The sequence below is a fragment of the Galeopterus variegatus genome, unplaced genomic scaffold (genome assembly GCF_000696425.1).
Source record: "Galeopterus variegatus unplaced genomic scaffold, G_variegatus-3.0.2 Scaffold7200, whole genome shotgun sequence".
NCBI classification, from domain to species: Eukaryota; Metazoa; Chordata; class Mammalia; order Dermoptera; family Cynocephalidae; genus Galeopterus; species Galeopterus variegatus.
The window spans coordinates 36,364-47,638 of record NW_007733311.1 but is presented as its reverse complement, the minus strand read 5'-3'; the positions used below and the strand labels follow the sequence as shown (position 1 = coordinate 47,638).

The 11,275-nt window shown below is 51.6% G+C and overlaps 1 protein-coding gene across 1 annotated transcript in view; it reads right to left on the bottom strand.

The window, feature by feature from the left end:
• LOC103607165 (tensin-3-like) overlaps positions 1-11,275 on the bottom strand; it is a gene marked incomplete at its 3' end in the record, with an annotated part of 109,701 nt that overhangs the window by 63,030 nt on the left and 35,396 nt on the right. The window contains exon 10 of the mRNA XM_008591702.1: positions 10,448-10,523. Within this exon, the coding sequence (XP_008589924.1) occupies positions 10,448-10,523 (76 nt within the window). The remainder of the gene's footprint in view (positions 1-10,447; positions 10,524-11,275) is intronic.

Here is an 11,275-nt window from a genome sequence, read left to right as displayed (position 1 = left end):
ACCGGTTCCCGCTCACTGGCTGAGCGAGGCGCGGGAGCAGCGCCGAGGGTTGCAATCCCATTGCCGGTCCCCGGTCCGGTACGGGGGCGACACTGAGGGTTGTGATCCGTTGCCGGACACGGAAAAAGACAAAAGACAAAAAAAAAAAAAAAGAAAATAGAAAAAGAAGAGCAAACTAAATCAAAAGTAAATATAAGCAGGAAATAATAAAGATTACAACAGAAATATATGAAATACGGAATTAAAAAACAATAGAGAAAATCAACAAAACCAAAAGTTGATTTTCTGAAAAGATCAGCAAAACTTGCAAACCTTTATCTGAAGTAACCAAGGGGGGGGGGGGGAATGACCACATTTACCAAAATCAGAAATAAATCGCAAGCATTATTACATGGTCTTTATGTTTTTTTGTGGTGGTAAGAGATTTAATTTCTTTCTCTTCCTCATTTGCATTTTTGTTCGCCAAGTGGGCTTTGTTCTTTATTGTGTATTTGTGGTAGTGATTATCATTTTTTGGATTCCAGATGCAGGACTTCCTCGAGGATTTCTTGTAGGGCTTGTATGTGGTGGTGAATTCCTACAGTTTTTGTTTGTTTGGAAAATATCTTATTTTTCCCACATTTCTGAAGGATAGCCTTGCTGGGTATAGGATTCTTGGCTGGTTTTAGTGTTTTGAATATATCATCCTGTTTTCTTTTGGCCTGCAGAGTTTCTGTTGACAAGTCTGCTGTTAGTCTGATAGGGGCTTCCTTACTGATGACACTTTTCTCCTGCTTCTTTTAAGATTCTCTCTTTGCCTTTGAGCTTTGCCAGGTTGACTATAATGTGTCCTGGAGAGGATCTCTTTGGGTTGAATATGTTTGGGGATCTTTGAGCCTCCTAGATCTGAAGGTCCGTGTCTCTTTGCATATCTGGGAAGTTTTCTGTTATTATTTCATTGAATAGCTCTTCCACGCCTTTTTCTTTTCTCCTCCCCTTCAGGAACACCTATGATTTGAATATTTGTGCATTTAAGGTTGTCTGCTAGCTCTCTTAGATTTTCTTCATTTTTTAAATTTCTTTTTTCTTTTTTTTTGTCTGCCTGGGTTATTTTGAAAAGACTATCTTCAAGATCAGAAATTCCTCTACTTGTTGTAGCCTGCTGCTTAAGCTATTGGTTGTGTTTTTTATTTTGTTGAGTGACTATTTCAGTTCCATGAGTTTTGCTACATTCTTTTTCAAGGTATTAATCTCTTTGTAAATTTCCTCCTTCATATCCTGGATTTTTTTTCTCATTTTGTTATGCTGTCTGAGTCATCTCATATCTCAGTGAGTTTCCTTAAGATTGTTGCTCAGAATTCCTTTTCAGTCATTTTAAGAGTTTCTTGCTCTATAGGGTATGGTATTTGAGAATTACAGTGTTCTTTCAGTGGTGTCATATTTTCTTGGTTTTCATATTTATGGTGTCGCTACATTGATGTCTGGTCATATTCTATTACTTTGAAGTGGGCTTTGAGGAGTCTCCAGTCTTCTTCTAGTCTCCATTGGTTACTCTCCTTGTGTCAGTGAAGTCCAGTATCTGGCAGGTTGCCTACTGTGACTACTGCTGTTGGGGGCCACCCACACAGAAGTGGCATTTTCAGCATGCTCTCTTGCTTGCTTTGGGTGGGAGGTGCTGCCCTCGGTTCCTGCCTAGGACCTCAGTTGTGCTCTCTTGCTTGATTCTGGGTGGAGGGGGCTGCCCTCAGCTCTGGCCACCAACCATGATTTCATGTGGAGGGGGAAATGATTTCAGATAGACTCAGTATTGTAATTCACAAACCATGGAAAGGTAGGCAAATAATGGCCATCAATGAAAACAACTAAGTCCACGGAGCTGAAGTGACGGCATGGATGAAGATCAGACCCAGGTCTGGAAGACTCCCGGTACAGAAAGGGAGAAGGGCAATCACAACATGCTCATGGGCACAGCAGATATCTGCATGCACAACCTCTCCTGAGGCAACATCTCAGAAGGACACTTTCATTGTCCCTGGTCTTATGTAAAGTGCTCACAGCAAGAGAGGATAATGATGGCACTATTTGTTTGTGACAACTTCTTGAGGAGTTATCACCTTCATTTACACATCAGATCCTTGGAGCAAGATCATGGAGCCATTGATCTTGAAGACAGAATACAAGTGGTCGTGGGTTTGCCCATGCAGGGCAGCAGGATGGAGCAAGCAGATGGAAGAGTGTTTACAAGCCCTGGGCCTGGGTGCCCAGCCTGGCAGGGAGCAAGCTGGATCAGGTCCCTGGGTCCCTGCCAGGTTTCTAGTGGGCCCACTGCCCGCACACATTCCTGAGCAGGGTTACATAACCACCCACTGCCTTACCATGGCTGTGCCTCCTACCCATCAACGTGGACCTCCTGAGGTTCTGACCTTTCGGAAGGGGTGGACTTCAGAATCTGACCTTTCATGGAAAACACACCTTGAAGACAGGACAGGTGTGCGGTCAGGAGGGGCCAGGTGGGGCTGGGCTGGCCGTGCTGAGGCGAAGGCAGTTGGTGCATCAATGTCAATGTTGCTGTCACCAATAACAGTGCCATCTGCTCATCCCAAGTCCAAGAAATGGCAAACGGAGCTCTGACTTCCCAAGTGATTTTCCTAGCCAGTTAGAGTAGACCCTAGTATTTCGTTCTTTGTAAACTTGACCCATTATCTCTGCCAATATGTTTCAATGCAGAATCCCTCATGAGTGAAGACAGGCAAATGTTTCTGCAGACAAAACAGACACCAAAATCGAAGAGGGGGACATCACAGAGGACAGGACACCTTTTCGAAGGAGGAGGATGGGGGAGGTGAGCCAACCTGGGAGGCCACTTCCCACCATGTACAGCACAGAGCCGCCCCAGAATGTCCCCAGATGGAGTGAGCTCGCCAGGGGTGCAGCCCATTGGGGTGTATCTACACAGGCCTTTTCTGATCCTTTGGATCCTTTCCAAGTCACAGCCATTTCCAAATGAAGTGAAACCACCTACATATTTGAACTTTACCTGCAAATTTGCCATCTGTGCCTTCTCGACCTCAGGCTTGCTCACTGAACTTGGAGAGGTGCACATCATGCCATAAGAGGCCCACTGTAAAGGATGGGGCAGACGGAGAGCAGCCTGGGCTCCATGTGTTTCTTATGGCAGTCTGGGCCCACCTGGAGAGGGGGAGGCTGGCGAGGAGAGACTTGGTACAACTTCTGCATCTCAAATCTTGGGCACCCAGAACCAACGTAAATGGTAAGAAGGGGAATGCTCCTCTCTTGGGATGCTCTGCCAAAATTTTTCCTTCCCATGTCAATCCCTTGACTCGTTTTCAGGTGGAACTAGCAGCACTGGGACTTTTGAGCTTCAGCACAATACGGACTCCACAGACTCTGGTCTGAGTGTTGGCAGTTATCTGCTGGACTCCTGCCTTGCTCCAGGCCAGCACCCACAGTCAGCTACCTGTCCCACAGCTACTTGCCTGCTCACCTTATTGAACAGCCAGAACCTGAACCCTCATGGGCAGGGTCTCAGCACTGCTCACTCTCACATCCCCACAGTGCCTAGCTTGGGCTGCATGCTGTGCTTAATTGTCATGAGTAAATGCTGATGACAAATCACAGCAAAGGGGCAAGGTGATCAATGGCACTTGATTCACTATTAATCTTACTAAATCTTCCACAATACATTTAATGAACAGAGGTGCTATGGGCTGCATTGCGTCCCTCCACGTGACTGTATTTGCAAACAAGGTCTTTACAAAGGTAATTAAGTTCAAATGAAGCTGCTAGGCTGGGCTCTCATGAATTATGACTGGTGCCCTTGTGAGAAGAGATAACACAGACACACCCACAGAGGGATGACCACATGAGGACACAGGGAGGAGACACAGTCTACAAACCAAGGAGAGAGGACTCAAGAGAAACCCATCCTGCTGACACACTGATCTCAGACTTCCAGCCCCCAGAACGCTGAGGAAATGAATTCCTGTCATTTAAGCGACGTAGTCTGCGATTCTTCCTACGGCAGCTGTAGCAGACTGCGATGGGTTAAAAGCACTTTTAGGCTTCCTAGAGATAGAGAACTGAGCTAAAGCTCTTAGCTAATCACTTCTATGAACAGTGTAAGGAAAAATCATCCTCTGTGCTGGAAAAATACCCATTTCGGCTGTCACCCACACCTTCCTCCTCCCATCTGATGGGGCTGCAGAAAATAAGTAACAGAGAGTACAAGAAAGCATCATAAACACAGGGAGCATAAATCAAATCACCATGAGATTCCAAAATGTTCCATGTGAGGAATGAAGAAAGGTACAGAAAGGAAATCATTTTATCAAAGCAAGTATCTCCTGTGAAAACATCTGGAATCTCCTAGTTTCCAGCATTTCTAATGGAAACAAATAATTCATGGACAAGGTACTTCCAGAACATGAAATATTCAGAGAGATTCTCCCAGGGAAGCCTGACCTCAGCTCCAGGACCCTCACACTCCCAGATCCTTCAGGCACGTGTGGCTTCTGCTTCAGTGCAGATGCACCAGGACACACTTTGCCACAGCATCCTGGCCACATGGCGCACCACACAGGCTGTCTCCACTCACAGAGGAGCCAGCAGCTCCCCGGGTGCACAGCTAGCTAGCCTGAGATTCTCAGAGACCCCGGCCCGGCCAGTGTGCTGGGGATGTGGTTGTGGTGCTGGATCTCTGGCTCAGCCAGGCTCCTGGTCTCTAAGGTGGGTAAAGTGATGATGTGCTGGGCACAGTGCTGGCCTCTGATCACACTTAGCAATCTGGAGCCACTACCACTTCTCTTGTGTGTCTCAGACATCTGCTGAGCATCCATTCCTCTGAAGAATACCATGACAGACTCAAGAGAGTGTACATGTAAGAACTGACTCCACCTCAAGGTGCAGCCAGGGTGTCAACGAAGGATTATAGGGCCCAGCCTTGGGGAGGGCGCAGCCACATGCCTGGGAGTCATGGGAGCTCAGAGCCGGATGGGCGGCATCAGTGAGGCAGCCAGGGTGTCAACGAAGGATTATAGGGCCCAGCCTTGGGGAGGGCGCAGCCACATGCCCGGGAGTCATGGGAGCTCAGAGCCGGATGGGCGGCATCAGTGAGACAGGAAAGGATTGAGGGGACGGTGCCCAGTGGGAACACCAGCACAGTGTCACTGAGGGGGAATGATCTGGCAGGGAAAGGGACAGGAAAATGAGGGGCTCGAATGTCAGGCTAGGCACTTGGGCTTCCTCCCGTGGATGCTGGGCCGCAGCAGGGACACCGTGGCCAAATGTGGGCCACACCATGTGGAGGACAGCTCAGAAGGGACAGGCAGCAGCGTCCTGAGGGGAGGAGGGGACCGCAGGAAGCATGGTCATGGTGGCTGGAGGCAGGATGCATCCATGTCAAACCTGCACGGCTGATGACATGTGAGGTGAGGGGGACATAAAGGGCAAAGCTCGAGTTTGGGGACCAGTGGACGGGAGTCCTAGGAAACTGCAGGACTTAGGGACAGAAAGATGGGATTGACCAAGGGAAGCCCGAGCCAGCTGGGGGACATTAGTGGGCTGGGGGACACGTGGTCAGAATCAGAATCAAGTAGAGGCAGTGGGAGCCAGTGAGGGGCCGGGAGGAGCAGGAGGGGCCACCGGCAAGGCTGCCCGGGAGGCTCCCGAAGGGCTTCAGGTCAGAAGCCAAGGAAGAGAAGGCACCACCAGAGAGAACAGGGCCCAGACACGCACACACAGACAGGCGGGAGGACAAGGTCTCCAGGACGCTGCCGCACGTGGTCACCTGTGGACTGGAGGGAGAGGCGCCATCAGGGAGCCACATCAAGCAAGGCACAGCTGAGCACAAACCACCCCGCCCTAAAACCAGGATAAGAAAGAGGGAGGGAGAGCAGGCAGTGGCCGAGGGTGAAGAGCCTGGCGCAGGCTGAGCAGAGGAACCAGCGCGTGGCAAGGGAGGACCCGGGAGGATCTGAGGGGCGGTGTGGGAGCCGGGGCAGGCTGCGGGGGAGCGGGCTGCACCGTGGTCTTATGTTTGTGTCCCTCACATCCATGTGCTGAATCCTCGCCCCCGAGGTTATGGTGTTTGGAGGTGGGGCCTTTGGGGAGTGATGCAGTCATGAGGGTGGAGCCCTCGTGCATGGGATCAGAGCCCTCATAGAACAGGCCCCAGAGAGCTGCCTGGCACACGGCGAGAAGCCACAGTCTATGAGCAACCCACCCTCACCAGACTCCAAATCTGCCAGTGCCTTGACCTTGGACTTCCAGCCCCCAGAACCATGAGCAATAGATCCCTGTTTATCAGCCACCGGGTCTATGCTGTCAGAGCAGCCTGGATGGACTAAGACAGTCGGGAAGACCACCAAGAAGGAAGGGTGGTGCCTCCTCCCATGTGGGCATCCACACCAGCACAGCGTCTCCTCCTGATAGTCTGCTCAAGCCTCAAGCTCAGGCTCCAGAGCCGTATCCTTCCAAAAGCCGCCCCCACCAGCCACGGTCCGAGGATCCCTTGTGACCCTGCAGTCAGCCCCCCTCGGTCCTGCAGGACTGCTCTGCCCTGCGGTCAGCAGGTGAGGCCCTGCACCCGTGCCTCCCTCAGGCCACCCCTGTGTGTGGCCCACAGGCAGAGGGACACCCAGAGCAGCCCTGACTCACTCCTGGGCTGGCCTGACCCCCACCTCTCGCCACTTTCTGCTCCCTGAACACTCGGCATCCTGCCTCTCCTTGTTGTCAAAGCCAGTGCTGCTTCCTCACCGGGGCTGGAGCTCTGCCCTCTGTGATGCTGGTGCCCCCTCTCCTCTGATGACTGTTTGTAGGAAAAAGTGTACAGAGCCTCAAGGACGCCACGCCCCAGCCCTGGACCTCATGAGCTCTGAGTACTGTAAGAACAGGGGTCCATGCCACATGGAAACAACCTGGACATGTTCACATGAGTCTTCATCCTGACCTTGACTCGGCGCCTTACCCAGCACATGCTTGAGAGACGCTTCCTGGCTGAGCACCTCTTGAGAGGTGTGGCCCGCCATGGTACAGTCATCCTGTGGCCTGACCCTCACTGCAGCTTGCCCTGGGGACTGTCACTGCTCTCAGCACTAAGTGGACTCACAAGTGTGGGCTGGAAACAGCATTTTCTGAGAAGGTCCAAATGATCGCTGTTTCAGATTTCCTGCCAGCAAAGGGCCAAGGAAGTGCTAGAGCCTGCAGTGAGAGCCGACGGCTAACACGCCACTTACACGTGTAACTGGAAATAAGCAAGGCTGCTGCCAGGCGAGGAGAGGCACCCGCTGCATGGGCTCTGGACACCCGGGAGGCATCTTCTTTCACCCAAACACACAAGATCGCTCTCCTGAGCTTGAGCAACACGCAGCTCCACCAGCTCCCAAAACGCCCAGGGACTTCGCCCAGGAGCAGACGGCGTTCAGGAACAGGCCAGGCCCAAGCATGTCGGGCAGGGACGCCTCCTTCTCCTCGCCTGCCCCACCCCATTCCTGGACCTGCCTCAGTTCCCAAGTGCCAAACCACCACCTCCCACCCACGCCCCCTCCAAATCATTCCACAATGGCCCGCTCAAAGCCATGTCCCAGTGGCCACAGCTGGGACACAGGCGATGTTTGCTCAGACTCCACCCTTGGGCTGCAGTGCCCCCAAACCACCACCTCCCACCCACGCCCCCTCCAAATCATTCCACAATGGCCCGCTCAAAGCCGTGTCCCAGTGGCCACAGCTGGGACACAGGCGATGTTTGCTCAGACTCCACCCTTGGGCTGCAGTGCCCGCTACAGGGCAGGACAGGGCTGGGACAGGGCACAGGAGGGAGAAGCTTGCGGGGGAGGAGGGAGGCCCACCAGGGGCTCTTCCCCAGGGTGGAGTGGTTGCCACCCTGAAGGATGAGTGCAGCCAGGTCTGGGGTGGCAGTGGCCAGGGTGATGCCTTGGGCTCCCACTGACGGTGGCTTCACCCTGTGCCCGGCGCTGTCCTGGGAGAGTTATATGGCGCAGCTCGTCTAAGCCCTACAAGCCCTAAGTATGGCCTGCAGTTGGAGCAGTCCACATTTCCTAAAAGAAAGCACACTACGCAATTTCCAAGACAAGGAGAGTGTCGCCACAAGGATAGATGCCTTCACAAACGCATCAGCCTCCAATGGAGCCCCGGGGCCTGGGGCGTTTGCCCTGTTGGGAAGCCCTTTCCAGCTGCACCCTGAGGCCCAAGCCACAGGGCACCTCCACCTGAATCCTTGCCACCCCATCCTGCCTCATCCTGACATGGCCTCCTTGGGCTTTGCAGCTCTGTAGGTCCCCTCTGCAAAAAAAAAACCACGTTCCCACCAGATGCCCCCAGGACACAGGTGTCCCTCTGTCCCCCCTTACTTCCTGTGCCTAGGGCCATACACAGAGACTCAAAAAAGTGCAAAACATTCAAAAAAGGAATAGTGGATGAATAATGACAAGGAAGGAAGGAGGGAGGAAGGAGAAGAGGAAGAGAGAGAGTGGAGAAAGGAAGGCGGTTGGAGGGAGCAGGGAGGAGGGGCAGCCAGGCACTTCCCAGAGGACTGGCCTCTGGACAGCCCCCACTCCTGTGGCCTCACAAAGACCCTGCAGCCACCAGCCCCCAAGCAGCTGAGGTGAGAGGCTCAACCAATGCTCTTTTGGGGTGGGGGGAGAGAGCTGCACACTCAGACTGAGAGTGACCCTCTGCCTCAGTTTTTTGGTCACCTCATTGTAAAGGGACGTGGCCGTAACTGCTGATCACTGAAGACAGGAACACCCACCCTGGAGACGAGATGCCAGCTGCACAGCCCCGCTCTGTGGCAGTTGGAACACCGTGAGACAGCTTGGCCAGCTGCAGGTCCTGCCAACATCACTGCCAGCCTCTCTTGGCCTCCTCTTTAAGGCTGCAATACTTGACCCAGCTCCAGAGCTGGTGGTGGGTTAAAGCCACCACAGTGTGAAGCCCGGGCTGGTGCTGGCACACAGCAGATGCTCAGTGAAGGCTCGACCCCTTTTCCCGACAATCCCAGGAGGTGCTGGGAGAAGGGCCCAGGCTGCACTCTGGGGTAGAAGAGGGGAAGGAGCATGGGCGTGGAGCACTTCTCCCCTCGCTCCCAGCCAGAGGGTGCAGCCGAGCCATGGCCACGCAGCTCCACCGCAACAGGCTTCCCAGTCCACGCCCTTTACTTGGGGCAGTGGAATAGAGTGGCTTAGGAAACAAGCCATGAAAACGCATGAACCACCCGCGAGCCATGGCCACGCAGCTCCACCGCAACAGGCTTCCCAGTCCACGCCCTTTACTTGGGGCGGTGGAATAGAGTGGCTTAGGAAACAAGCCATGAAAACGCATGAACCACCCGACCTCGGTGTTCTCAGCTATGAAATGGAAGGCCTGGCACTAGTGAGGGGCCTGGCACGATGCCTTCAAAGAGCTGGGGTGCAGCACATGGCTGTTGTCCTGGCTGGTCTTCATCACCACCCCAAGGCCCCCCCAGGCCTCCTCTGAGCCGCAGAGCACCTCCCTCAGGGCAGGAATGAGAGCAGGCCCGACAGGGCCATGACGGGGCGAGCGTGTGCACCTCCAAGACCCTCGCTGATTGGACTTCAGGGTGGGCAAAGCGGGGAGTCCACCATCCACTAAGAAAGGGATCTTAAATTCAGATTTTCAAGGGACATAATGAGAATCCTCAAAGACTTTGGATGAGCCTTTTATACTAAGATGAAATGCTACCTCCTGAATCATCTTAACCGTCTTAGTGAGGGGGATCCTCCAAGGCCACGTAAAGATGCAGGTAAGTTACCCTATACACGTTGGAAGCCATACAGATGCTTTAAAGGCTTTCTTTATTTCAGATAAAGCCTTTTCTAAAATTATTTTAAATGTATGATTTCTTCTGTATTCAAGATAGAAAAAAGGCAAAAATGTCACAGCTAACTCCTCCAAGAACCAACACACCCAAGAATCAAAATTACCTGCAGAAATCACTGTTTTGATCATTAGACAAATAGTGCAAACTCCAGTTGTGTTTCATACTCTGCCTACTAATGATAAATACATATTTTATTTCTACACCTACACTCTTGGAGGCCTATGATCGTATTAAGAAAGAAAATTATGGTGGGAAATGTGGACCCATTTTATTTCTACACCTACACTCTTGGAGGCCTATGATCGTATTAAGAAAGAAAATTATGGTAGGTTATGTGGACCTTCAGAAGTGCAGTGGCTGAGCTGGAACTTTAATTCCAAGTTTACATGTATCAAGTGGCTCTGCAATGAAGGAGAATCAAGGAGAAGGATTTGCTCTGTCCATTTAATTAAAATAATTTTACTCAGAAAATTAACCAAATGCCTTAAGGTAAAGTCTACTTTCCATTCTTCTTACAGGTTTTTGGGGAGGTGGGGTGTTACCGTTTTAAGACAGAATCATTTTTTCTGTTGGAGTCAAGTGGGCACTCACCATGACGTCCCCCTTCAGAAGCTGGGCTGGCTCAATGACAATGCAGATGCGGCTGGTGTTTTCTGGACCCACATTGCTTGAGGATAAACAAGAAGACGGGTCATTATGTACTTTCATGATGTCATGGAAATACATGCTGAGAAATGCAACTGTATAACTGAAAACTCAGAAATTACACAAAATGTCCCAATTAGCCCAGAGTCCAATTCCTGAAAATCTACCCTACAGAAATGAGTCAAAAAAGTTCAAGAGAGCTCCCAGGCCAGGGAGGGTCCTCACAGCACCACCGTGGTCAGTGAACAACGTGATGTGGCTTAGCCCAAGCCTGGGGCCCGAGCACGTGGGGACCATGCAGCCCTGGAGGACGAGCAGCGGCTTCTGTTACGAGCCAACGGCCCAGCTCCCAAAGTGACACCCGTGTGTGTGGGATCCAACATGAACCCAGAAACAGGAACACAGCTCTTTCTGAGTGGTGAGAACCTTCATTACCTTTATTCATTTTCTATTAATGTTCATAAAATACTTATCCACACGCAAAAACAAAAACACAGAAAGCTCAGAATTTTGTACAAATTCCAAGGATGTGTGGCTACCTCTCGTCTTAAATGCAAAGGAGAGGGAAAAAAAAATACAATGGGATGCTGTTTTAGGACTTTAATGTGTTCACTTCTAAACAGCAAATGGCTCTCTCTCCTCTGAAAACTCCAGTGCCCACACTGATTGATGGAGCCAAGTGCTGTGAGAGCCACAGCCCACGTGCATGGGGCAGGAGTGCAGGCCACCAAAGGGTGGCCTCTAGATTCTTTCTGGTTCCCTGGTGTTGTCCTG